The 24,094-nt window shown below is 41.9% G+C and overlaps 1 protein-coding gene across 1 annotated transcript; it reads left to right on the plus strand.

Moving 5' to 3' along the window:
• The first annotated feature begins 504 nt into the window (after nt 1–504).
• On the plus strand, nt 505–23,930 carry LOC138745294 (endophilin-B2-like). Its single transcript, XM_069902319.1, has 3 exons — nt 505–677; nt 2,766–2,926; nt 23,689–23,930. Exons 1-3 carry the CDS (start codon nt 646–648, stop codon nt 23,826–23,828), a joined length of 333 nt encoding a protein of 110 aa, XP_069758420.1. The 5' UTR covers nt 505–645; the 3' UTR covers nt 23,829–23,930.
• The last annotated feature ends 164 nt before the right edge of the window (nt 23,931–24,094 follow it).

A 24,094-nucleotide genomic window follows, 5' to 3' on the forward strand; every position in this document is an offset into this window, starting at 1 on the left:
CTGGCAGTCCTGATTTTGATGATGGACATGGTTAAAGATGCTGTGCACTGCATGGTCATGGTCTTTGCACAATTCCGTGAGCCCTATTTGAACAACACTCCCACTAATGTCATCGTCAGAAGAAAAGGATACCCCAGTAATCCTCAGAACTCTTTGCATCATTCCTGTCTGATGCTTTACAGCTACTGGACCATCCAATGATGCAGCCAGACAGGAGACTCAACTGTGCTCCTGTAAAATCTCAAGATGAGAGCTGTTGGCCTAGACTTCCTCAGTCTCCTTGGGAAGTGTAGGCACTTCCTGACAAATAAGGAGGTGTGATTGTTTTGTGTATTAATACATGTGCTGTATGGATGGGAATTTTACGTGATTGTATTGTCTATTCTTGCTCTTTAACAATCTTTAGTGGATAGAAGTAGTCATTGTACTTTAGGATGTACAATCATGTACAGATTATCTTTAAATAGCCATTTGTCCCAGATGTCTATTCAGTCCAAGAATACTTTCAATCACAGGCAGATTTTAATCAATAACCCCATTCATTCTGCAATAACTGCCGCTTAATTTTGCCAGTTGTTCAATGGCAAGCTATATGGGGAAAACACCATGTCGACTCTTCTACCTTAAAGGAGTGATTATATTCAAATGGGCAGTGGAAACAATGAAATCAGTCAGAGGTGAGTCGCTGCTTAAAATTAGAAACATTCGTGTTCATGCTATAGAGTTTAAGGCTGCCCAGGAGGAATATAATGTGTTTTCTTTAAGATTTTTTACCCTCACCCTGGCGAAGGATGGGGCCAACAGACATGTTACTGGAAGGGTTCGAGAATTGATATGGTAGGTCACAGGAAGCTCAAGTTTAGATCCACAGAGCGCATGTGTTCAGCAAAATGGCCTTCCAGTCTGTATTTGGTCTTGCTGATATCGAGGTCAACTGAGTCAACCAAATGTAGGAGATTAAGTTGGATGGGGTGCATGTGAAACACTGCCTCAACTGGAAGGTCTGATTGTGGCCTTGGATGGAGGTGAGAGGATAGGAAGGGACAAGTTTGGCAATTTCTGCGGTTTCAATGGGAAGTGCATCAGGTGGTGGTGGGTGGAGAGGAAAGTGCCGTCGAGGGAGTCACAGAAAGATGTGCCCCTGTGAAAAGAGGATCTGAGTGGAGCAGGTTAGAGGATGGTGCTGAAGTTGGAAGTGTTCAAGGTTAACGTGTCAGATGTGGCAGCTGATGGGTGGTAAGTGAGAAACCTGAGGGATTCTGTCCTTGTTTGGCTGGAGAGGAGGTGGGGTAAGGGCAGAAAGAGAATTGGAGGTACGGGTGCAGATTTTATCAAAGACAGTATGGGGGAAACTGCATTTATTGAAGAAATAAGACATTTTGGGTGTCCTGGAGTAGAAGACCTCATCTTGGGACTGTTACAGGCCCAGAAGTCCCCAAAACCTAGCAGCAATAGGAAATCACCAAGACAAAGCGATACTTTAACAAATGTTGTTTTTAATTGTCCAGGCCTTCCAGCATTTGAAATGCCTCTGAGGTCCCCCTTATCCTTCTGTACTCCAACTAGTACAGTCAAAGAGTCGACAATTGATCCTCATACACTCACCCTTTCATTCCTGATATCATTCCAATAAATCATCTCTGACCTTCTCCAACACCAACACATCTTTTCTCAAATACAGCACCCAAAACTCTAATTCTGATTGAATGGAAGGGGAATTCTCCAACGACACAAACACAACAGTTAAATGATATTATGTTTTGTTGATATTTACAAAAAATTATTGAAGAGTCAATTAATAATTTGTAAAAGATGCCGGGTCCTTTTTTGGACTATTATCATAACCGGAAGCTTGGTGCTGTGTTACGAGACCAGAGGATCCTAAAACTAACCAGCAATAGATATTCACCAAGACAAATGGTTACTGAAACAAAAATTGATTTTAATTATCTTTAAACGTGAACACGGATTTACATTTTAACTTATCATTGTTTTACTACTTTAACTTAATTTACTTAACTTACCCCACTTCTAATTCTAAGTGCACGTGTGTTTAAGTTCAGAAAAGTTCTTTGGTTCATAGTCCAATCTCACTTCTCATTCCTCCAAGTCCACTTGTTGCAGGCCTTTCTTATACTGTGGACAGAATTGAACATGTATATAGTTTACCAGGCTTTGGTGCTCGAAAGGTAAATGATTACCACTCAGGAAGGTTCTTGTTGGTTTTCGGAGAGAGGTGTGTTGTTCAGGGAAGTATTACGGTGTTTTTGACTCAACGTACCTGCATCTGAATTCCATTATCTCTTCAAAAATGTTCTGATAGCTTTAGCATGGAGCAGACCTGAACCAGGACTTTGCAGGTAGTTAAGGGAGTGTGTGGGCAGAGTTTGTTCTGGACCAACAATCTCACCAAATGACACTGCTTGAAATCAAGATTCAAACCATTTTGAGGAATACAACAAGAATTGTTCAACAAGAGCCTGGTGTTCCCTGAGGTGTTTTCTTTCAATACTTGAAATGATTTTTTTTTTAAAAACCCCGATAATATTCCTGATACAGATCTTTGTATTTAACTTGCAGGTTGCTATCTGTTGTTAACTTGGAGGCCTTTAATGGGGTGACTGAGTGGAATCTTTGCTTGAACCAAGCAGTTCTCTTGCAATTTTCCAGCTGTAGAATGTGTTGCAGTTGCTTGCAAGTTTAGCAAGTGGGATTATGATGTGAAATTGCAAGTCACAGCGTCATTTTTGTTTTTGAAAATGCAGATGTGAAAATTTCCTTAAGTTTACAGAGGAGACGTTGGGTCAAGCTGAGAAGACAGAGTTGGATGCCCATTTGGCGAATCGGCTGGGCAAAGCAGAAAGCACAAAACGAGGGACTGAAAAAATAATGAAGCAGACTGAAGTGACATTGAACCCAAACCCAGGTAAAGAATTTAATTTTGTGCTGTGTACTTAAGAGATCAAATGATTTGGGCTTTTAGTGGTGACCTATTTAAATGAAAAAACTCTGATTAGAATTGAAGTTTATGGAATGTTTGGAAGTTACCACAAAAAAATGGAGCATATAAATTAGATGTTGTAATTAAGATAAATGAACAATACAATGAGCCTGGTGTCACAGTATCTGACACAGTTTATTGTACATTACTGTTAAACATTCTCCTCAATGTGAACCTGGTGTCACAGTATCTGCTATAGTTTATCGTACATCTCGCTAAACATTCTCCCAACTGTGAACCTGGTGTCACAATATCTGACACAGTTTATCGTACATTACTGTTAAACCTTTTCACTGCTGTGAAGCCAATGTCACAGTAACGATCTCAGTCGTCCATACATCAGCATTAAACCTCTCTCCACTCTGAATCTGGTGTCACTTTGCCTGCCACTTTTTATTTTACATCACCGTTAAACCTTATTCAAATTGTGAACCTGGTGTCACAGTATCTGCTACAGTTTATTGCACATTACTGTTAAGCATTCTCCCCAATGTGAACCTGGTATCACAGTATCTGCTACAGTTTATTGTACATCATGTTAAACATTCTCCCCACTGTGAACCTGGTGTCACAGTATCTGACAGAGTTTTTTTTTTGAATTTTTTATTTTTCACACTATAAACCACATTGATCAAGATACATACATTTTCCTTTTCAAATATATACAGTGTCGTTTTCTCCCCTCCTCCCTCTTTCCATCCCACCCTCCCTACCTCCCCTCCCATTCATTTAAAGTTCAGAATCTAAGATACATTAAACCCGTCAAACAATGTTGTCACTCAATAAAAATAAACAAGAAATTCCACTCAGTCAATTCTTCTCATTCTCTTCTCCTTCTGTCTCCTGTATGTTTTCTCTATTATGTTTCATGTATAGCTCCCATATTTGTTCAAATATTGTAATATTATTTCTTAAATTATATGTTATTTTTTTCTAATGGAATACATTTATTAATTTCTATATACCATTGTTGTATTCTCAAGTTATCTTCTAATTTCCAGGCTGACATAATACATTTTTTTGCTACAGCTAGGGCTATCCTAACAAATCTTTTTTGTGCACCATCCAAATCAAGTCCAAATTCTTTGTTTTTTTATGTTACTTAGGAGGAAGATCTCTGGGTTTTTTGGTATATTGCTTTTTGTGATTTTATTTAATATCTGGTTTAGATCTTCCCAAAATGTTTTCACTTTTTCACATGTCCAGATTGCATGAATTGTTTTTCCCATTTCCTTTTTACAGCGAAAATATCTGTCAGATACTGTTGGGTCCCCTTTATTTAACTTTTGAGGTGTAATGTATAGCCTGTGTATCCAGTTATATTGTATCATACGTAACCTCGTATTTATTGTATTTCTCATAATTCCTAAGCATAACTTCTCCCATGTTTCCTTCTTTATCTTTATGTTTAGATCTTGTTCCCATTTTTGTTTAGTTTTACCATTTGTTTCCTCATTCTCCTTTTCTTGTAATTTAATATACATGTTTGTTATAATTTTTTTGATTATCATTGTGTCTGTAATCACATATTCAAAATTACTTCCCTCTGGTAACTTCAGACTGCTTCCCAATTTGTCCTTCAAGTAGGATTTCAGTTGGTAGTATGCCAACACTGTATCGTGAGTTATATTATATTTATCCTTCATTTGTTCAAAGGATAATAATTTATTTCCTGAAAAGCAATTTTCTATTCTTTTGATCCCTTTTTTCTCCCATTCTCTAAAGGAAAGGTTATCTATTGTAAAAGGGATTAGCTGATTTTGCGTCAGTATTAGTTTTGGTAGTTGGTAATTTGTTTTATTCCTTTCTACATGAATCTTCTTCCAAATATTGAGTAGATGATGTAATACTGGAGAATTCCTAAGTTGTACCAATTTTTATTCCCATTTATATAATATATGTTCGGGTATCTTCTCCCCTATTTTATCTAGTTCTAATCTAGTCCAATCTGGCTTTTACCTTGTTTGATAAAAATCTGATAGGTATCTTAATTGTGTGGCTCTATAATAATTTTTAAAGTTTGGCAGTTGTAAGCCTCCTTGTTTATACCATTCTGTTAATTTATCTAGTGCTATCCTCGGTTTCCCCCCTTTCCATAAAAATTTCCTTATTATTTTCTTTAACTCCTTGAAGAATTTCTCCATCAAGTGTATTGGCAATGCCTGAAATAGGTATTGTACCCTTGGGAAAATGTTCATTTTAATACAGTTTATCCTTCCAATTAGTGTTAGTGGCAAGTCTTTCCAATGCTCTGAGTTGTCCTGTAATTTTTTCATTAGTGGATAATAATTCAGTTTATATAGATGGCCGAGGTTTTTATTTATTTGTATACCTAGGTATCGTATTGCTTGCTTTTGCCATCTGAATGGTGATTCTTTCTTAAATTTTGAGAAATCCACATTATTCATTGGCATTGCTTCACTTTTATTTGCGTTAATCTTGTATCCCGACACTTCTCCATATTCTTTCAATTTCTTCTGTAATTCTTTTATTGATATTTCTGGTTCTGTTATGTATACTATAACGTCATCTGCAAATAAACTGATTTTATATTCCTTGTCTTTTATTTTAATCCCTTTTATTTTATTTTCTGTTCTTATCAATTCTGCTAGTGGTTCTATAGCTAACGCGAACAATAAGGGTGATAGTGGGCATCCCTGCCTTGTTGATCTGCTTAAGTAAAATTGCTTTGATATGTATCCATTTACTGTCACTTTCGCCAATGGTCCTTTATATAATGCTTTAATCCAATTAATATATTTCTCTGGTAAACTGAATTTTTGTAATATTTTGAATAAATAATTTTATTCTACTCTGTCAAAGGCCTTCTCTGCGTCTAAAGCAACCGCTACTGTTGGAGTTTTATTTCTTTCGACTGCATGAATTAAGTTAATAAATTTACAAATATTGTCTGTTGTTCGTCTTTTTTTAATAGATCCAGTTTGGTCTAGAATTGCTATTTTTGGTACATAGTCGGCTAATATGTTTGCTAATAGTTTAGCTATTATCTTATAATCTGTATTAAGTAAAGATATTGGTCTATATGACGCTGGTGCGAGTGGATCTTTCCCTGTCTTTGGTATTACTGTAATTATAGCAGTTTTGCATGAATCTGGTAAGCTTTGTTTTTTATAAATTTGGTTGATTACTTCCAGGAGGGGAGGAATTAATAAATCTTTAAATGTTTTTTAGAATTCTATTGGGAATCCATCCTCTCCTGGTGTTTTATTATTTGGTAGTTTTTTTATTATCTCTTGTATTTCTACTATTTCAAATGGTTCTGTTAATTTACTTTGTTCCTCTATTTGTAATTTCGGTAGTTCAATTTTAGTTAAAAATTCATCTATTTTGTCTTCTTTCCCTTCGTTTTCAGTTTGGTATAATTGTTCGTAGAATTCTTTGAAGTTTTCATTAATCTCTGTTGGATTATATGTGATTTGTTTGTCTTTTTTCCTTGATGCCAATACTATTCTCTTAGCTTGTTCTGTCTTAAGCTGCCATGCTAGAATTTTGTGCGTTTTTCCCCCTAGTTCATAATATTTCTGTTTGGTCTTCATTATGTTCTTCTCCACCTTATATGTTTGTAGTGTTTCATATTTTATTTTTTTTATCTGCCAATTCTTTTCTTTTAGTTGTGTCTTCCTTCATTGCTAATTCTTTTTCTATATTTACTATTTCCCTTTCCAACTGCTCTGTTTCCTGATTGTAGTCCTTCTTCATCTTGGTTACATAACTTATTATTTGCCCTCTGATGAACGATTTCTTTGTGTCCCATAGTATAAACTTTTCTTTCACTGATTCCGTATTTATTCCAAAGTACATTTTAATTTGTCTTTCAATGAATTCTATAAAATCCTGCCTTTTAAGTAGCATGGAGTTTAATCTCCATCTATACATTCTTGCAGGGATGTCATCTAACTCTATGGTCAATATCAGGGGTAGTGGTCCGATAATATTCTAGCCTTATATTCTGTTTTTCTAACTCTGTCTTGCATGTGAACTGATAACAGGAATAGGTCTATTCTTGAGTATGTTTTATGTCTACCCGAATAATATGAATATTCCTTTTCCTTTGGGTGTTGTTTCCTCCATATATCCAAAAGTTGCATTTCTTGCATCGATTTAATTATAAATTTGGTTACTTTGTTCTTTCTGTTAATTTTTTCCCCAGTTTTATCCATGTTTGAATCCAAATTAAGGTTGAAATCCCCTTCTATTAGTATGTTCCCTTGCGTGTCTGCTATCTTCAAAAAAATATCTTGCATAAATTTTTGATCTTCTTCGTTAGGTGAATATACATTGAGTAAATTCCAAAACTCCGAATATATCCGACATTTTATCATTACATATCTCCCTGCTGGATCTATTTTTTCCTCTTCTATTTTAATTGGTACATTTTTACTGATTAATATAGCTACTCCTCTAGCTTTTGAATTATATGACATTGCTGTTACATGTCCTACCCAATCTCTCTTTAATTTCTTGTGCTCCATTTCAGTTAAGTGTGTTTCTTGCACGAATGCTATATCAATTTTTTTCTTTTTTCAGTAAATTTAGTAGTTTCTTCCTTTTGATTTGGTTATGTTTTCCGTTAATATTTAAAGTCATATAGTTCAACATAGCCATTTCATACTTTGTTTATCTTCCCTTTCCGTTTCCTCATCATCACCTTTCCTTCTTATCCATTTCTGCTTTCTTTTTTTGAACACTTTATAAGACAACATTTCTAAAACATCAAACATTTCCCTTATTCTCCTATCTAAAATTTCTTCAACCCCACTATCCCCTCCCCTTCTTGAGTTGCCCTTTATCCCTTGTCGGGCAACCACATCTCCCCTCTCCATTTGGATTTGCGAATTCAATCGCAAGCGTCAACTGATTTCGCAGTGACCGCATCTCCTCCCCACCCAGCCCCCCCCAGAAAAGACTTCAATTTTCATTTACAGCAAAGGTCACTCTTTTAATTCCCTCTTTACTTCCTCTCTTCCCTTTCTTTCCCTTATTAATTCTTATCTATACTCTATATATTTTCTTTTAAATACACATACACTCATGTACACACACACTCACACACACATATATTTATATATACATATATATATATATATATATATATATATATTACCCACATACACGCATACATATAGTTTGTGGTCATTTTTGCTCTCGTTACATGTCTTCATCTCTCTGTCTATTTTGTAGTTGTTCTGCAAATTTTTGTGCTTCCTCCAGATCCGAGAATACTCTGTTTTGCTGCCCTGGAATAACTATTTTAAGTACCGCTGGGTACTTTAGCATAAATTTATATCCTTTTTTCCATAGGATCGCTTTTGCTGTATTAAACTCCTTTCTCTTCTTCAGGAGTTCAAAACTTATGTCTGGATAGAAAGAAAAATTGACATTTGTATTCCAATGGCTTTTTGTCTTCTCTTATTTTCTTCATTGGTTTCTCCAATATATTTTCTCTTGTATATCTTAGGAATTTTAATAAAATGGATCTTGGTTTTTGTTGTGGCTGTGGTTTAGGGGCTAATGTTCTATGTGCCCTTTCTATTTCCATTTCTTCCTGTAATTCTGGTCTTCCTAGGACCCTGGGGATCCAATCTTTTATAAATTCTCTCATATTCTTGCCTTCTTCATCTTCCTTAAGGCCCACTATCTTTATATTATTTCTTCTATTATAATTTTCCATTATATCTATCTTCTGAGCTAACAGCTCTTGTGTCTCTTTAACTTTTTTATTAGATTCTTCTAATTTCTTTTTTAAGTCCTCTACTTCCATTTCTATGGCTGTTTCTCATTCTTCCACCTTGTCCACTCTTTTTCCTATAACTGACATGACCATCTCTAATCTATTCATTTTTTCTTCTGTACTTTTAATTCTTCTTTTTATTTCACTAAATTCTTGTAATTGCCATTCTTTTACTGATTCCATATATTCTTTAAAAAAATATATATCCATTGTCTTGCCTTTCCCTTCTTCTTCCATTTCTCGATGTTCTTCTTCTTCTTCCTCTGGGTTGGTCATCTGTTGTTCCCTTGTTTTCTTTTTACTCTCTTCTTTCTTGTTCTCATTGTTTTCTGTGTTCTCTTCCTGTTGCTGTGTTGCAGCTGTCATTCTCAGCTGTGGAGATTGACTCCTCAGCTGGTCCCCCCTCCCGTCAGTGTTTTTTTTGACTTGCGCACTTTTGCTTGGCTCCGCGAGCCATTTTTGTACTCCCGAGCTTGGGACTTCGACTGACCTGAGAGAGTGGGCTTCTCTCTCCACAGCGGGCTTCCTTGGACAGGTAAGGCCTTCACCTTCTTCTTACAATGTCTTTTCTTCTTCTCTTCTTCCCGTTGCTTTTGACTTTTCTCTCTTCGCTGCCATTTTCTTCACACCTTTACTTTCACTTTATTTTAATTTTCGTGTTTGTGCCTTTGGGTTTTCTGGTTTTTTTAAAACTTTTCCGGAGAGGGCTGAAGTTCCCCGACTGGCCACTACACCATCACGTGACTCCTCCATCTCACACAGTTTATCGAACATTACTGTTGAACATTCTCCACAATGTGAACCTGGTGTCACAGTATCTGCTACAGTTTATTGTACATCATGTTAAAAATTCTCCCTACTGTGAACCTGGAGTCACAGTATCTGACACAGTTTATCGTACATTACTGTTAAACATTCTCCCCACTATGAACCTGGTGTCACAGCATCTGACACAGTTTAATGTACATCTCGTTAAACATTCTCCCCACTGTGAACCTGGTGTCAAAGTATCTGCCACAGTTTATTGTACATCACGTTAAACATTCTCCCCACTGTGAACCTGGTGTCACAGTATCTGACACAGTTTATCGTACATTACTGTTAAACCTTCTCACTGCTGTGAAGCCAATGTCACAGTAACGATTTCAGTCGTCCATACATCAGCATTAAAACACTCTCCACTGTGAATCTGGTGTCACTTTGCCTGCCACATTTTATTTTACATCACCGTTAAACCTTATTCCCATTGTGAACCTGGTGTCACAGTATCTGCCACATTTTATTTTACATCACCGTTAAACCTTATTCCCATTGTGAACCTGGTGTCACAGTATCTGCCACAGTTTATTTTACATCACCGTTAAACCTTATTCCCATTGTGAACCTGGTGTCACAGTATCTGCTACAGTTTATTGTACATCATGTTAAACATTCTCCCCACTGTGAACCTGGAGTCACAGTATCTGACACAGTTTATCGTACATTACTGTTAAACATTCTCCCCACTATGAACCTGGTGTCACAGCATCTGACACAGTTTATTGTACATTACTGTTAAACCTTCTGACGACTGTGAATCTTGTCTCACAGTTTCTGCCTCAGTCGAGTGTACATCACGTTAAACATTCTCCCCAATGTGAACCATTTGTTTCTGTTTCTGCCACAGTTTATCGTACATCACAGTTAAACCTTCTCCCGACTGTGAACTCGGTTTTACTTTATCTCCAACAGTTTACCGTATACCACCGTTAAACCTTCTCCCAATGTGAAAGTGGTTTTCACAGTATCTGACACAGTTTATAGAACATCACTGTTAAACCTTCTCATGACTGTGAATCCTGTCTCACAGTTTCTGCCTCAGTCAAGTGTATCAATTACCAAAACTAATTGATGCAAAATAAGTTACTCCCTTTTACAATAGATAACCTTTCCTTTAGAGAATGGGAAAAAAAAGGGATTAAAAGAATAGAAAATTGTTTTTCAGGAAGTAGATTCTTATCCTTTGAACAAATGAGAGATAAGTACAATATAACTGGAGATACAGCGCTGGCATATTACCAATTGAGATCCTACTTGAAGGATAAATTAGGAAGCAGTTTGAGTTTGCCAGAGGGAAGTAACCTTGAATATGTGATTACAGATACAATGTTAATCAAAAGATTTATAACAAATATGTATATTAAACTGCAAGAAAAGGAAAATGAGGAAACAAATGGTAAAACTAAACAAAAATGGGAACAAGATTTAAATATAATGATAAAAAAGGAAACATGGGAGAAATTATGTTCTGGAACGATGAGAAATACAATAAATACGAGGCTACGTTTGATACAATATAACTGGTTACACAGACTATACATTATACCTCAAAAGTTAAATAAATGGGACCCAACAGTATCTGATAGATGTTTTCGATGTAAAAAAGAAATGGGAACAACAATTCATGCAAGCTGGACATGTGAGAAAGTAGAAAAAGTTTGGGAAGATCTCAATCAGATATTAAATAAAATAACAGAAAACAATATACCAAAGAATCCAGAGATCTTTCTCCTAAGTAACATAAAGAACAAAGAATTTGGAATTGATTTGGAGGATGCACAAAAAAGATTTGTTAAGATAGCTCTAGCCGTAGCAAAAAAATGTATTATGTCAACCTGGAAATTGGAAGATAATCTGAAAATACAACAATGGTATATAGAAATGAATAAGTGTATTCCATTAGAAAAAATTACATATAGTTTAAGAAATAATATTGAAATATTCAAACAAATATGGGAGCATTACATTAAATACAATAGCGAAAACCTACCGGGGACAATCATTACCTAAGTTGATGGAAGGAGAAGGAAAGAAAAGAATGGACTCAGTAGAATTTCTGGTGTATTTTTGTTGAATGACATTGTCTGACTGGTTTAATGTAACCTAGATTGTATACCTTAAATGGATGGGAGGGGGGGGTGGGGGGATGGGTTGGGAGGAGGGAGGGGGGGGGAGAAAATGTCACTGTGTATGTGTGAAAAGGAAAAAGTGTGTATCATGGCTAATGTGATTTATGGTGTGAAAAATAAAAAATTTAAAAAAAAATTAAAAAAAACATTAAACTTTCTCTTCCCTGTGAACCTGGTGTTACTTTCTTTCTTTGGCTTGGCTTCGCAGATGAAGATTTATGGAGGGGTAAATGTCCACGTCAGCTGCAAGCTCGTTGGTGATTGACAAGTCCGATGCGGGACAGGCAGGCATGGTTGCAGCGGTTGCAAGGGAAAATTGGTTGGTTGGGGTTGGGTGTTGGGTTTTTCCTCCTTTGTTTTTTGTCAGTGAGGTGGACTCTGCGGTCTTCTTCAAAGGAGGTTGCTGCCCGCCGAACTGTGAGGCACCAAGATGCACGGTTTGAGGCGATATCAGCCCACTGGCGGTGGTCAATGTCGCAGGCACCAAGAGATTTCTTTAGGCAGTCCTTGTACCTTTTCTTTGGTGCACCTCTGTCACGGTGGCCAGTGGAGAGCTCGCCATATAACACGATCTTGGGAAGGCGATGGTCCTCCATTCTGGAGACGTGACCCACCCAGTGCAGTTGGGTCTTCAGCAGCGTGGATTCGATGCTTGCAGACTCTGCCAGCTCGAGTAATTCGATATTGGTGATGAAGTCACTCCAATGAATGTTGAGGATGGAGCGGAGACAGCACTGATGGAAGCGTTCTAGGAGCTGTGGGTGATGCCGGTGTAGTACCCATGAATTGGAGCCGAACAGGAGCATGTGTATGACAACGGCTCTGTACACACTGATCTTTGTGTGCTTCTTCAGATGGTTGTTTTTCCAGACTCTTTTGTGTGGTCTTCCAAAGGTGCTATTTGCCTTGGCAAGTCTGTTGTCTATCTCGTTGTCGATCCTTGCATCAGATGAAATGGTGCAGCCGAGGTAGGTAAACTGGTTGAACGTTTTGAGTTCTGTGTGCCCGATGGAGATGTGGGGGGGGTGGGGGGCTGATAGCCATGGTGGGGATCTGGCTGATGGAGGACCTCAGTTTTCTTCAGGCTGACTTCCAGGCCAAACATTTTGCCAGTTTCCGCAAAACAGGACGTCAAGCGCTGAAGAGCTGGCTCTGAATGGGCAACTAAAGCAGCATTATCTGCAAAGAGTAGTTCACGGACAAGTTGCTTTTGTGTCTTGGTGTGAGCTTTCAGGCGCCTCAGATTGAAGAGACTGCCATCCGTGCGGTACCGGATGTAAACAGCGTCTTCATTGTTGAAGTCTTTCATGGCTTCTTTCAGCATCATGCTGAAGAAGATAGTAAAGATGATTTAACGATGATGTACGGTAAATTGAGATAGATACTGTGACATCTGGTGCACAGTGGGGAATAACGTTTAATAGTGATGTACGGTAGACTGAGGCAGATACTGTGACACTGTGACACTGGTGTTACAGTACCTACCTAAGTCAACTGTTCATCACCGTTAAACATTCTCCCCACTGTGAACCTGGTGTCACAGTATTTGACACAGTTTATCGTATATTACTGTTAAACATTCTCACCAATGTGAACCTGGTGTCACAGTATCTGACACAGTTTATCGTACATTAAGTTAAATCTTCTCCCCCCTGTGAACCCGGTGTCACAGTACCTACCATAGTTCATTGAACCTCACTATTAAACTGTCTCACTAATGTGTACCCGGTTTCACAGTATCCATCACAGTCCACCGTACATCGCCGTTAAACCTTCTCACAACTGTGAACTCATTGTCACAATATCTGCCATATCTACCATACATTAAGTTAAACGTTCTCCCCAATGTGAACCATTTGTCACTGCTTCTGCCATAGTTTATCGTACATCACAGTTAAACCTTTTCACTGCTGTGAACCCATTGTCACAGTATCTATCTCATTATCATTAAATCGTCTCCCGACTGTGAACTTGCTGTCACTTTATCTGACACAGTTTATCGTACATTAGTGTTAAACCTTCTCACTGCTGTTAACCCAGTGTCACAGTGTTTGTGACAGTTTTTCGTACATCTCTGTGAAACATTCTCCCCACTGTGAAGCTGGGGTCAGTTTACCTGCCTCAGACTGCCAGATACAGCACCAATTGCTCTCAGCCAAAGGTGCTGTAGTTGAGTCCGTGTGGCCAGAGGTGTCTGCTCAAGAAGGCCAGGGGCTGCCATTGCCCTTCAATGAATTGCTCCATTGCGCCCCCTACTGCTGTGCTGGAAGCACCTACTGTGAGAGTGGTGGGTGTCTCTGGCCTGGTGTCTACCAGAAGGATTGTGTTGGCCAGTGCATCTTTGGCCCTCTGGAACACCTCCAAATCCTCATTGTCCCAGGTAATGTCTTTACCTTTCTCCGCATGATGTGGGCCACTACTGGTATGAATTGGTTATAAAAATTAATTGTACTGGTGAATTTATGGTGTGTTTGGGTAAGCACTGAACAGCCTCTACCTTTTCAAGCAGGGGCTTAGTTCCGTGCCGGTTGATTTGATGCCCCAGGAAATCAAACATTTCCAGACTGAACTGGCACTAAGTAAGGTTTATAGTAAGTCCAAATTCCTGCAGCCGGGCGCACAGTTGCCTTAGGTGGTCTCTGTTTAGCTTCATTGCCACCAGCTTGATATCTTGTGGTTACTGCTACCCTCTGCTGTTGGAGAATATATTTCTTGGTCAATGTGACTAAGAGCCCCTTAAATGCCCTTAATGTTTTGGCCTTCACTCCTGGCAAGGCATTCCTGGCACCCACAACTCTGTGTAAAAACAAGTACCTCTCATATTGCCCTAATCCTTCCTCCCTTTGCTTTTGTCAGATGCCTTCTAGTGTTTGCAACTCCCATTTGGGTTTCAGGCAGACCGAAGGACATCTTTCACTGAGTTTCTGGCCTTCCAGCAGTTCTGGATGTCTGTGTCTGGATGCTCTGCTCCGTGGACCACCCCGCAGTATCCCATCAAGTCCTGGAGTCTCTGTGTCAGCAATGCTCTGCTGACCACTGCCTGACAGCCTTGTGGTCAAAAGTATTTGTCTATGAAACCATTCCCAGGAAGTTAATGGGGCAAAGTCCTGCTGACTGGGCCATTGAGAGGCACCACAGCCAGACCAATCTTTTGCAATACCTGAGCCAGGTAGAATCTCAGCACATAGCGCCATTTGGTGCCCTTGCACTTTGGTTTCACGCACAGCCACACACAATGATGGCCATGCTGGTTACACCCTTGCCCCCAGTGATTGACCACGTACGTGGTCCTTCTCCAGACTCTATCCATTTTGGACCCCCGCATGAATAGGGAAACTGTTTTGGGAATTGCCAGGGTGGAGGTGTGGGGATGGGCCACACCTGCCCCACGTGCAGCAGTACTGAGAGTTCCTTGCACCTTTCAACTGATGATCAGGTTTTATCCGATTGACCCCTGATTGCATCTCTGAGTTTCTCCCTGTCTCCTGGATCTGGGGGATTCGGTACTGCTCCCCATCTCCTTAAGTTGGTGCTTTGTTCTCCACCAGCCCCACAAGACAACCAAGACCTTTGGATGGAGGGCAGAGGTGCAGAGAGATCAGTGAGAACACGGGTAGGGGTCCATCCAGGTGCCTGATAACAGGAGGAAACCAAGGGGGAAGGAGGATGCAGGACATTCATTAGCAGGACATTGCGAGAGAGTGGATTCCTCGAACTCTTGAGGGGAGAAGGTGCTGATCAATCCATCGGTTTAGGTGGGGCAGGGTATAGACATGGCAGCTGACTGGAATTGTCAGTGGGATACTGAGACTTGGGAGAGGAGGGGAGGGTGCAGTAGTGTTCTGACGAGAGAGTGCTGAGGGAGAGGCAACATGGGTGGAACCTCAAGGTAAGGGACCCCTGATTGTTTGCAGGGATGGGATTTGTAAATAGACTCATAGATATCCAGCACAGAGCATCTTTGTCCCCCTGCCATCAGGAAGGAGATATGGAGGTATAAAAGCCAGACAGCTTCTTCCCACAGGCCATGAGATTGACAAGGCAACATGAGCTGGCTGGGAGCAAAGAATGAAAAGGGGGAGAGGAATATGGACTGATTACAACAGCTCAGCCAGCAGGAGAGAGGGGCCAAAGGGCCAGTTTCTGTGTTGTCTATCTGGACCAGCCTTTTGAGTTCAAGCTTAAAAAAACCCAACCATTTTTTAATTTAATAATAACGGTACAGAATGAATCAAGAGACAAGATGTCTGTCCAGCAGCAAGCATCGAAGGCACTTTCTGAAACGGAGGCTCTGAAACCACAGGGAGGTTCTGGCCGGAATGAGGCCCGACTTCTGCTAGAAGGAGGAGAGGAGAAGCAGGGATAATGTAGGGGAAGGGGTGGGGAAGGGAGGGGGTAGAGATACCTTCCTCCATTCACCTCCCCTTTCCTCCACCCCGTTCCCTGTCCTGGGTAAACTTGTACCTCTCTTTGTTCATTTTAGATTGGTCACAGTGTTCGAACTACCAAAAGAAAATAGACACCCACACCGAGAGCAGTTCAGTTTAAACTAATTTTTATTACAAATTCAAAAGCTGATTTCAAACTACAATATGCAAGCCCTTCCCAATTATACTTATCAACGCCTGCACTGGCCCCAAGTGCCAAAGCAAGGCAATGACTGCACACTTGTAATAGGTTGTCGGGGCGCCGGTTGCAGTTTCTCCACCTCCCTGACTGGGACATTAGCTGGACTCTAGAAGTTCTTCTTGCTGAAAGATGTTGCCACCTCTCGGAGAGTCTCAAACTTCAGCAGCGGGACCATGGCTTATATTACCCAAAAACTGCTTACCCAAGCATCTATTCCCAGCACAGTAAGAAAGATAAGCAAGCAAGCTAGCATGTTAGGCTTCTAACATAATTTTCAGCTTATCACTTTGAATACAATGGTTATTTTGCATCAAGGCTAGGCCTCTGACAGTCTGTGACCAAAACAAGCAGGAAGATTAAATGTTCTTGGTACACAGATGTCCTTTTGTCAGATAACTGCATCTCTGGCCCCTCAGTGGAATTTAGCTTAAGTCTGCAGATTCTTAAAAAAACAAGCAGTTTCTCAGCCTTGCAGAAGCAAAGATTGCAAAAGTAAAAAAAAAACACGGTTTAAATCTTCCATTACATTCCCCTCCCCATTCGCCTGCCCATTACCCTCCCCATTTCCTTCCTCTGCTCGCCTCCCGGTTCCCATCCCCCTTCCCATTCCCCTACTCCTAACTCTAACCCCTAACAAACCCTAACCTTAACACTACCAATACCCCCATCAATACTCCACGTCCCCTAACTCTACCCCTATCCCATCCCCTAACTCTATCTCTACCCCTACGCCGTCCCCTAACACCAACCCAAATACTACCCATCTTCCTCTAACCCAAACACTCACCCCACCTCTATCTCCTACTCCTACCCCCTTCCACTAAACCTAATACAAACCCACTTCCCCAAACTCTAAACCTAACCCTAACCTAGACCTAATTCTAGCCCATGTCTCCTAACCCTAACCTTGATGTTATCTCTATCCCCGCCCTAACCCTTACTCTCACCCAACCCAAGCCTAAACCCTACCCCTATCCCCTACACATATCCCCTTCCCGAAACCATACCCCTTACCCCTATCCCATACCCACACCCCCAAGCCTACCCCTTACTCACCCCGCTTCCATTACCCCCTTTCTCCTATCCCCCTTCCCCTACCACTCCTTCCCCTAGGTTAGGGTAGGAAGGGGAAAGGGGGAGGGGCAAGTGGAGGTGAAGGGAGGAGGGTTGGGGTTAGGGCATAGGTGTGAGGTAAGGGGGTTGGGATGGAGGAGGTGTGGGAAAGGGGGCATGGAAGATGCAGGGAATTGGGTTGGCAGGGCCAGAGGGAGAAGAAGGGGAGAGATTCAGGCCATCATGATGTTGTCCATCCTCTGTTCAGCTGGGATGCGAGGTTCTTCAGTACTCGTGTCTTGTCTCTGAGATCACTCCTTCTGGGAAGAGAAATACGAGTGATAGAGATGCTGTCTCCGAGGCCTGATCATAATGATTTTGGAGGGTCCCAACTCTTCCCACATCACCACCCTCCCTACCCCTACACACTAGGGCCTTTCCACTTCCTCTGCTTTACCTGAGGAAGTGTGTTTTTGAGAAAAGCACAATCTATCTGTGCAGAGCTCAGCGCACCGTGTCCCCATCAGGCAACACCCTGGTTCACCACTACATGGCAGCAAGATGCTGGACAAATCATGGATGGATCAGTCGAGTCCCTTCAGCTGACCCATCTGAACCAACCCCACAACAATATTACCCTTCCCTCCCTCACACGAGTACCCTCTGTTTTTCTTTTATTCCTGTCCCCATATTAAAATGTTTTATATGCCTTTTTTGGACCAGCCTTCTTTAAATCAAATATTATAACAATTAATATCAAATCACAATGTTACAGTGTTTACAAATATATGTTGATAACATATAAAAAAGAAAAGAAAGGAAAAGAAACTAAGATACGACTGTCGTGGTGGCTACTCTGTTTCTGAATGACCTCACAACCAGACGGGTTGAGTTCAGTGAGCAAAAACTCCTTTATTCAGGTCTGCCTGGCTGGTCTTATGCTCCCATCCTGGACCTGGCTGAGAAGCACACCGGGGGCCCTGACTTCGTTGGGGGGTCATGTGGGCCGCAGGTTGCGGGCTTCTGAGTCTGGTGCTGAGGTCGGGGAGAATCCCCTGACAGTGCCATTTTGGCTGGCTGCCCCGCCATGTGCGTGACATGAGGGGCTAGATCGCCTGCTTCATGGCTTGCCGCCACACAGCCCCCCCAGAACCGGCGCCAATGGCCTTTTTTGCCGGGCGGCCTCGCTTCTTGGGTTGAGCCGTGACCACTGGCTCGTTGGGTCGAGGTGTGCTGTCTTTAATCTGTTCACAGTAAACAGTTCCCTCTTACCACTGATGTCTGGTGTGAAGGTGGATCCGGAATGCTAGATGACTCTGTACGGCCCTTCATATGGTCTTTGAAGGAGTGCTGTGGAAGGGCCTCATCTGATAAATACATCCTCTGCGGAATACAGCTCACTGAGGATGTAAGAGGCGTGTGTGCCATGTCTGGGCGGTGATGAAGGTGTGAAGGAGTCCAACTGGGCCCAGAGGCGGAGAAGTAAACTGTGCAGTGACTGTTGCAGGTTGTTAGGTTCATTGATAAACTCACCAGGCAGGGCTAGTGGTTTACCGTAGACCAGATCAGCAGATGACATCTGCAGGTCTTCTTTGGGTGTTGAGCAGATTCCCAGGAGTACACAAGGCAGCTCATCCACCGAGTTGGGGCCGGTGAGGCAGGCCATAAGTGCCGACTTAAGGTGGCAATGCAATCGTTCGACCAGTCCATTGGCAAGTGGGTGATAGGCCGTTGTGTGATGCAGCCCAATTCCCAGTCTGTTGGTGAGCTGTGCCCAGAGTGCAGAGGTGAACTGTGTGCCACATTCGCTGGTGAGGTGGGCCAGGACGCCGAACCAGGTAACCCAACCGACCAAAGGTGCTTGGGAGTAGGAGTCCGTAGAGGCATCTGGCATCAAGATCACCTCAGGCCAACGAGTGGTGCAGTCTACCACTGTGAAAAGGTAACAGTTACTTCAGGAAACGGGTAAGGGGCTGGCAATGTCCACATGTATGTGGCTGAAACGTTCTCGGACGTGTTCAAAATCCTGCACGGGCATTCTGGTGTGGCTGTGTGCCTTGGAAAGCTGGCAATGGGTGCAGGTTCTGGCCCAGTCCACAATCTCCTTTCGAAGCCCGTGCCAAACGAAGTATTCTGCCACCATATGAACCTTGGAGCTGATGGAAGGCTGGAAAAGGTCATGGATATGGTGAAGATTTGCCTGCGCCACTGCTGGGGAACCACTGGACACAGGGTACTCATCACTGAGAGGATTCGGGAGGATCTGGAACCGCAGGCCCAAGATGGCAGTCCTGAAGGCCTGCATCTCCTCGTCGGACTTCTGATCTGGGCCAAGCAGGTTGTAGTCTAGGCTGGGTATCAGCGAACAAATGGCCGGTTGGGAGAGCGCTTCAGTGACCACATTGTCTTTCCCTGCCTTGTGCTGAATGTGGGTGGTGAACTCCGATACAAAGGACAGGTGACGGTATAAGTGGGCCGACCAGGGATCTCTAGCTATAGCGAGAGCCTGAGTGAGGTGTTTGTGGTCGGTATAAATGTTGAAAGGCTTTCTGGGAGGGGAAATGAGGCACAGCAAGGTACATGCCCAGCAACTCACGGTTGAAAGCACTATACTTGCGGTCTTGCGGATGAAGAAGTTGGCTAAAGAATTCCAGTGGTTTCCACTGTCCATTAACCTGCTGCTCCAAGACAGTACCAATGGCAGTGGCAGAGGCATCGATGGAGAGCACCATAGGAAGGTCGGTACGTGGGTGGAGGAGCAGGGTAGCCTTCACGAGGGCAACCTTCGTGGCTTTGAATGCCCTGGAGTCCAGGCGAGTATCTTGTCCTTGGCGAAGAGTGGCTGCATGATGTGTGCAGCTCCTGGAATGAATCGGTTATAGAAGTTGACCATACCTGTGAACTCTTGTAGCCCCTTGAGGTTGTCCGGGCAAGGACAATCACTGATTGCAGTGACCTTCATAGCAGTTGGTGTAGCTCCTTCGGCCATGATGATGTGGGCCTGAAACTGCATGGACTGTTTCCGGAACTGGCATTTGGCCAGGTTGATTGTTAGGCCAGATTCGGCCAGTCGGGAGAAGAGGGTGTGCAGGTGAGACTTGATTTGTGCCCAGTCTCTGCTGGTGACAAGAATGTCATCCAGATAAATGAACATGAAATTCAAATCCCTGCGCACCGTATTCATGACGTGCTGGAAGGTCTGGGTGATGCTCTTGAGCTCGAAAGGCATGCGTAGAAATTTGAACTAGCTGAAGGGGGATGTCCTCAGGCTACGATGGGATTTGATGAAACATGCGCACCAGATCGACCTTGGAGAATACGCTCGCGCCATGCAGATTGGCCGTAAAATCCTGAATGAGAAGGATGGGTAATGGTCAGGTACTGTCATGTCATTAAGCCATCGATAATCTCTGTAAGGGCACCAGCCACCAGAGGCTCTGGACCAGGTGGAGTGGCGAGGCCCCAGTTCCTGTAGATGCGAGAACTCCTCTTTCGCTATCTGGAGCTTATCCGGCAGGTTTAACAGTAATGTACAATAAGCTGTATCAGATATTATGACACGAGGTTCACAATGGGGAGAATATTTAACAGTGATATACGTTAGACTTTGGCAGATACTGTGACATCAAGTTCACAGTAGTCAGAAGGTGTAACAGTAATGCACAATAAGCTGTGGTAGATACCGTGATACCAGGTACACAGTTAGAAGAAGGTTTTAAGGTGATGAAATATTAACTGTGGCAGATAAAGTGACACCAGGTTCACATTGGGGAGAAGTTTATGGTGATGTATGGAAGACTGACGCAGATACGGTGACACCACATTAACAATGAGGAGAAGGTATATCAGTGATGTACAAAAAACTGTGGAATATACTGTGACTCCAAGTTTACAGTGGGGAGAAGGTTGAACTCTGATGTACGATAAATGGTGGGAAAAACAGTGAAAAATTGGTCAACATGGGGAGAATGTTTAACGGTGATGTACAATCGACATTGGCAGATACTGTGACACCGTGTTCACAGTATTGAGAAGGGTTAACAGAGATGTGTGGTAGAATAAGGCAGATAATATAACTCCTGGTTTACAGTGGTGAGAAGGTTTTAAAATGATGTACAATAAACTGTGGCAGATACTGTGAAATCTGGTTCACAATGGGGAGGGGGTTAATGGTGATGTACGGGAGACTACATAGATACGTTGATACTGGGCTCAGAGTGGGAAAAGAAGGTTTATTGGTGATGTATGGGAAACTGAGGCAGTTACTGTGACACTGGGTTCATAGTGGGGAAATTGTTTAACAGAGCTGTACGATAACCTTTGGCAAACACAGTGACACCAGGTTCACATGGGGGAAAATGCTTAACGGTGATGTACAATAAATTGTGGCAGATACAATAACACCAGGCTCACATTGGGAAGAAGGTTTACTGATGATGTACAGTAGACTTTGGCAGACTCTGTAACACCAAGTTCACAGTAGTGAGAAGGTATAATAGTTATTTACGATAAACTATGGCAGATACAGTTAAAACGGTCTCACACTGGGGAGAAGGTTTAATGGTGATGTGTCGTAAACTTAGGCTGATACTTTAACACCAAGTTAACAGGGGGAGAATGTTTAATGTTGATTAAAGGTAGACTGAGGCAGAAACTGAGAGACAGCATTCACAGTAATGTGAAGGTTTAACAGTGATATACTATAAACTGTGTCAGATACTGTGACAAGATGGCGCAGAGGGTAGACGTGTGGTTCGACCCTTCCCCAGTTAGACTATTAAATGCTCAATTTAAAAAGTTGTAAAAGTGATTAAAAATACTGTTTATAGACTTTTGAATAGTGGAGGATTGAAATAGCTGCAAATGTGAAAAAAAGTGAAAACTCAGTTACAGACGAAATTACCTTACAAAAGTGTTGAAGAATCGAGGCCAAGTTCAAGTTGAAGCAATGGAGTCATTGACTGGAGTCCCCAAACCACAGAAGACTCCTGCCCGGCTTAGTATTACAGCACCGCCATCTTGTGAAATCGCAAGATGGTGCAGGCTCAGCGATGACTTTGGCCGGTTTCAACTCATACACTCGTTAACTCGGGCACGAGGGCGGGCCAGCTGAGTGAGGACAGGCCTGCGTGCCTGCAGCTTTGCCTGGTGGTCCGGGGGTGCGCAGTGTAGCGTCGGAAGATGCACCTGCGCGGTGGGTGGCCCCAGGCATGCGCCATGCGTCGAAGGTCCACGAACCTTTGGAGAAGGTGTGGGCTATGGGGGAACCCGAACGATGGCCAGTTGACGAGGTAGGCATGCTGTTGTCGGGTGTCCAGACCCACAGCCGCACTGGAAGAGGACCTACGGCTTTGGAGGAAGAAGGGAGCTCAACTTCATTAGAGTTTGAAGAACTGGGGACTGAGGCAAAAGTCGGTCGGCCTCAAAGGGAGGTGATGGATCCTGGACTGGATTCTGTGTTTCCAATTCTGGAAGGGATTGCTCAGCTCATGGAAGATATGGCAAATAAATCAATGCAGATGACTCATCAGATGACTCAAGGATTTCTGGAAATGAAAACTCAAATGAACACTGTGTGTGAAGAAATAACTTTTATGAAGGAAGATATTAATGTCGTTAAGAGTGATGTTACGAGATGGACACGATCAGTGGATACTGTGCAAGATCATTTTAAAAAGATTGACGAGGCTTTCTTTAATGCAAGAGTCAAGTGGAGCGTAATAGAGAAAAAATGGAAATAGTGGATGATCCTTTTGTAGATTGGGGGATTCAGAAGAAGGAATTATTGAAGAAGTTTGACTCATTAGAAAACTAAAGTCATAGAAATAATGTTAAGATAGTAGGTCTTCCGGAAGATATGCAAGGTTCGGATCCGGTGAAGGTTTTGAAGAAATGATTCCCAGAAGTGTTGGGCAGGTAATTCATTCCAGATGGACTGGAATTAGATCGAGCGAACAGAGCATTAAGGAAGAAACCGTTTCCAGGCCAATTACCACGAGCAGGTTTGATTCGCTGTTTTAAATATCAAGACAGAGAGATGATCCTCCGATTGGTGGTGCAGAAAACATGGCAAAATCGGGCTCCACTGATGGTTCAAAATAATAGGGTTTTTTAAAATGCAGATCTGAGTCAAGAAATTATCAGAAGAGACCGAGAATTTAATTCAGCCTAAGAAGTATTGTGGCAAAAGGGATATAAATTTGCTTTTCGTTATGCGGCAGTATTGAAAGATTTTTATGGGAATTTTTAATCTCAGTTTTTTGAAAATGACCATGATGCTTTAATATTTGCTAATTCATTGCCAGATGTACAAGGAAATGGGCGATCGTCACCATTGTCACCGAAGAGAAGGGTCAATGGGAATGGGATTGGAAAATATAGAAAGAATGAGAAAAAAGTTGAATTGATGCAAAGTCTTCTCGATATTGAAGATCCGGAACAATAATTGGGACTGGAATCATTGGGTTGAATGTTTTTGTTTCAGTACTTTGTGAAAGTCTGACTGGGGGTGGGTGACACTGAGTCCTTTAGTCACTTGTGGACTTCACCACACCCAGATTTTTAGGGGGCTACTACTTTTGAGTAGCTTGTTTTGGGATTGATTTTTCTCTTTTTTTTGGAATTTTTAAAATAGGTGGGGATTCGAATACAGCGAGACTTAGAAGGGAAGCATTATTTTATAGTAGGATTCACATTCGTGAGAAGGTTTAA

Source organism: Narcine bancroftii, chromosome 11, assembly GCF_036971445.1.
Source record: "Narcine bancroftii isolate sNarBan1 chromosome 11, sNarBan1.hap1, whole genome shotgun sequence".
NCBI lineage: Eukaryota > Metazoa > Chordata > Chondrichthyes > Torpediniformes > Narcinidae > Narcine > Narcine bancroftii.

Excerpts from the sequence above, each read along its gene's own strand:
- LOC138745294 (XM_069902319.1), top strand. The coding sequence starts at position 646 with ATGGGCAGTGGAAACAATGAAATCAGTCAGAG. Across the intron at positions 678-2,765 it reads AACAATGAAATCAGTCAGAG|ATGTGAAAATTTCCTTAAGT; the intron begins GTGAGTCGCTGC and ends TTGAAAATGCAG. Across the intron at positions 2,927-23,688 it reads GACATTGAACCCAAACCCAG|ATGTACAAGGAAATGGGCGA; the intron begins GTAAAGAATTTA and ends ATTCATTGCCAG.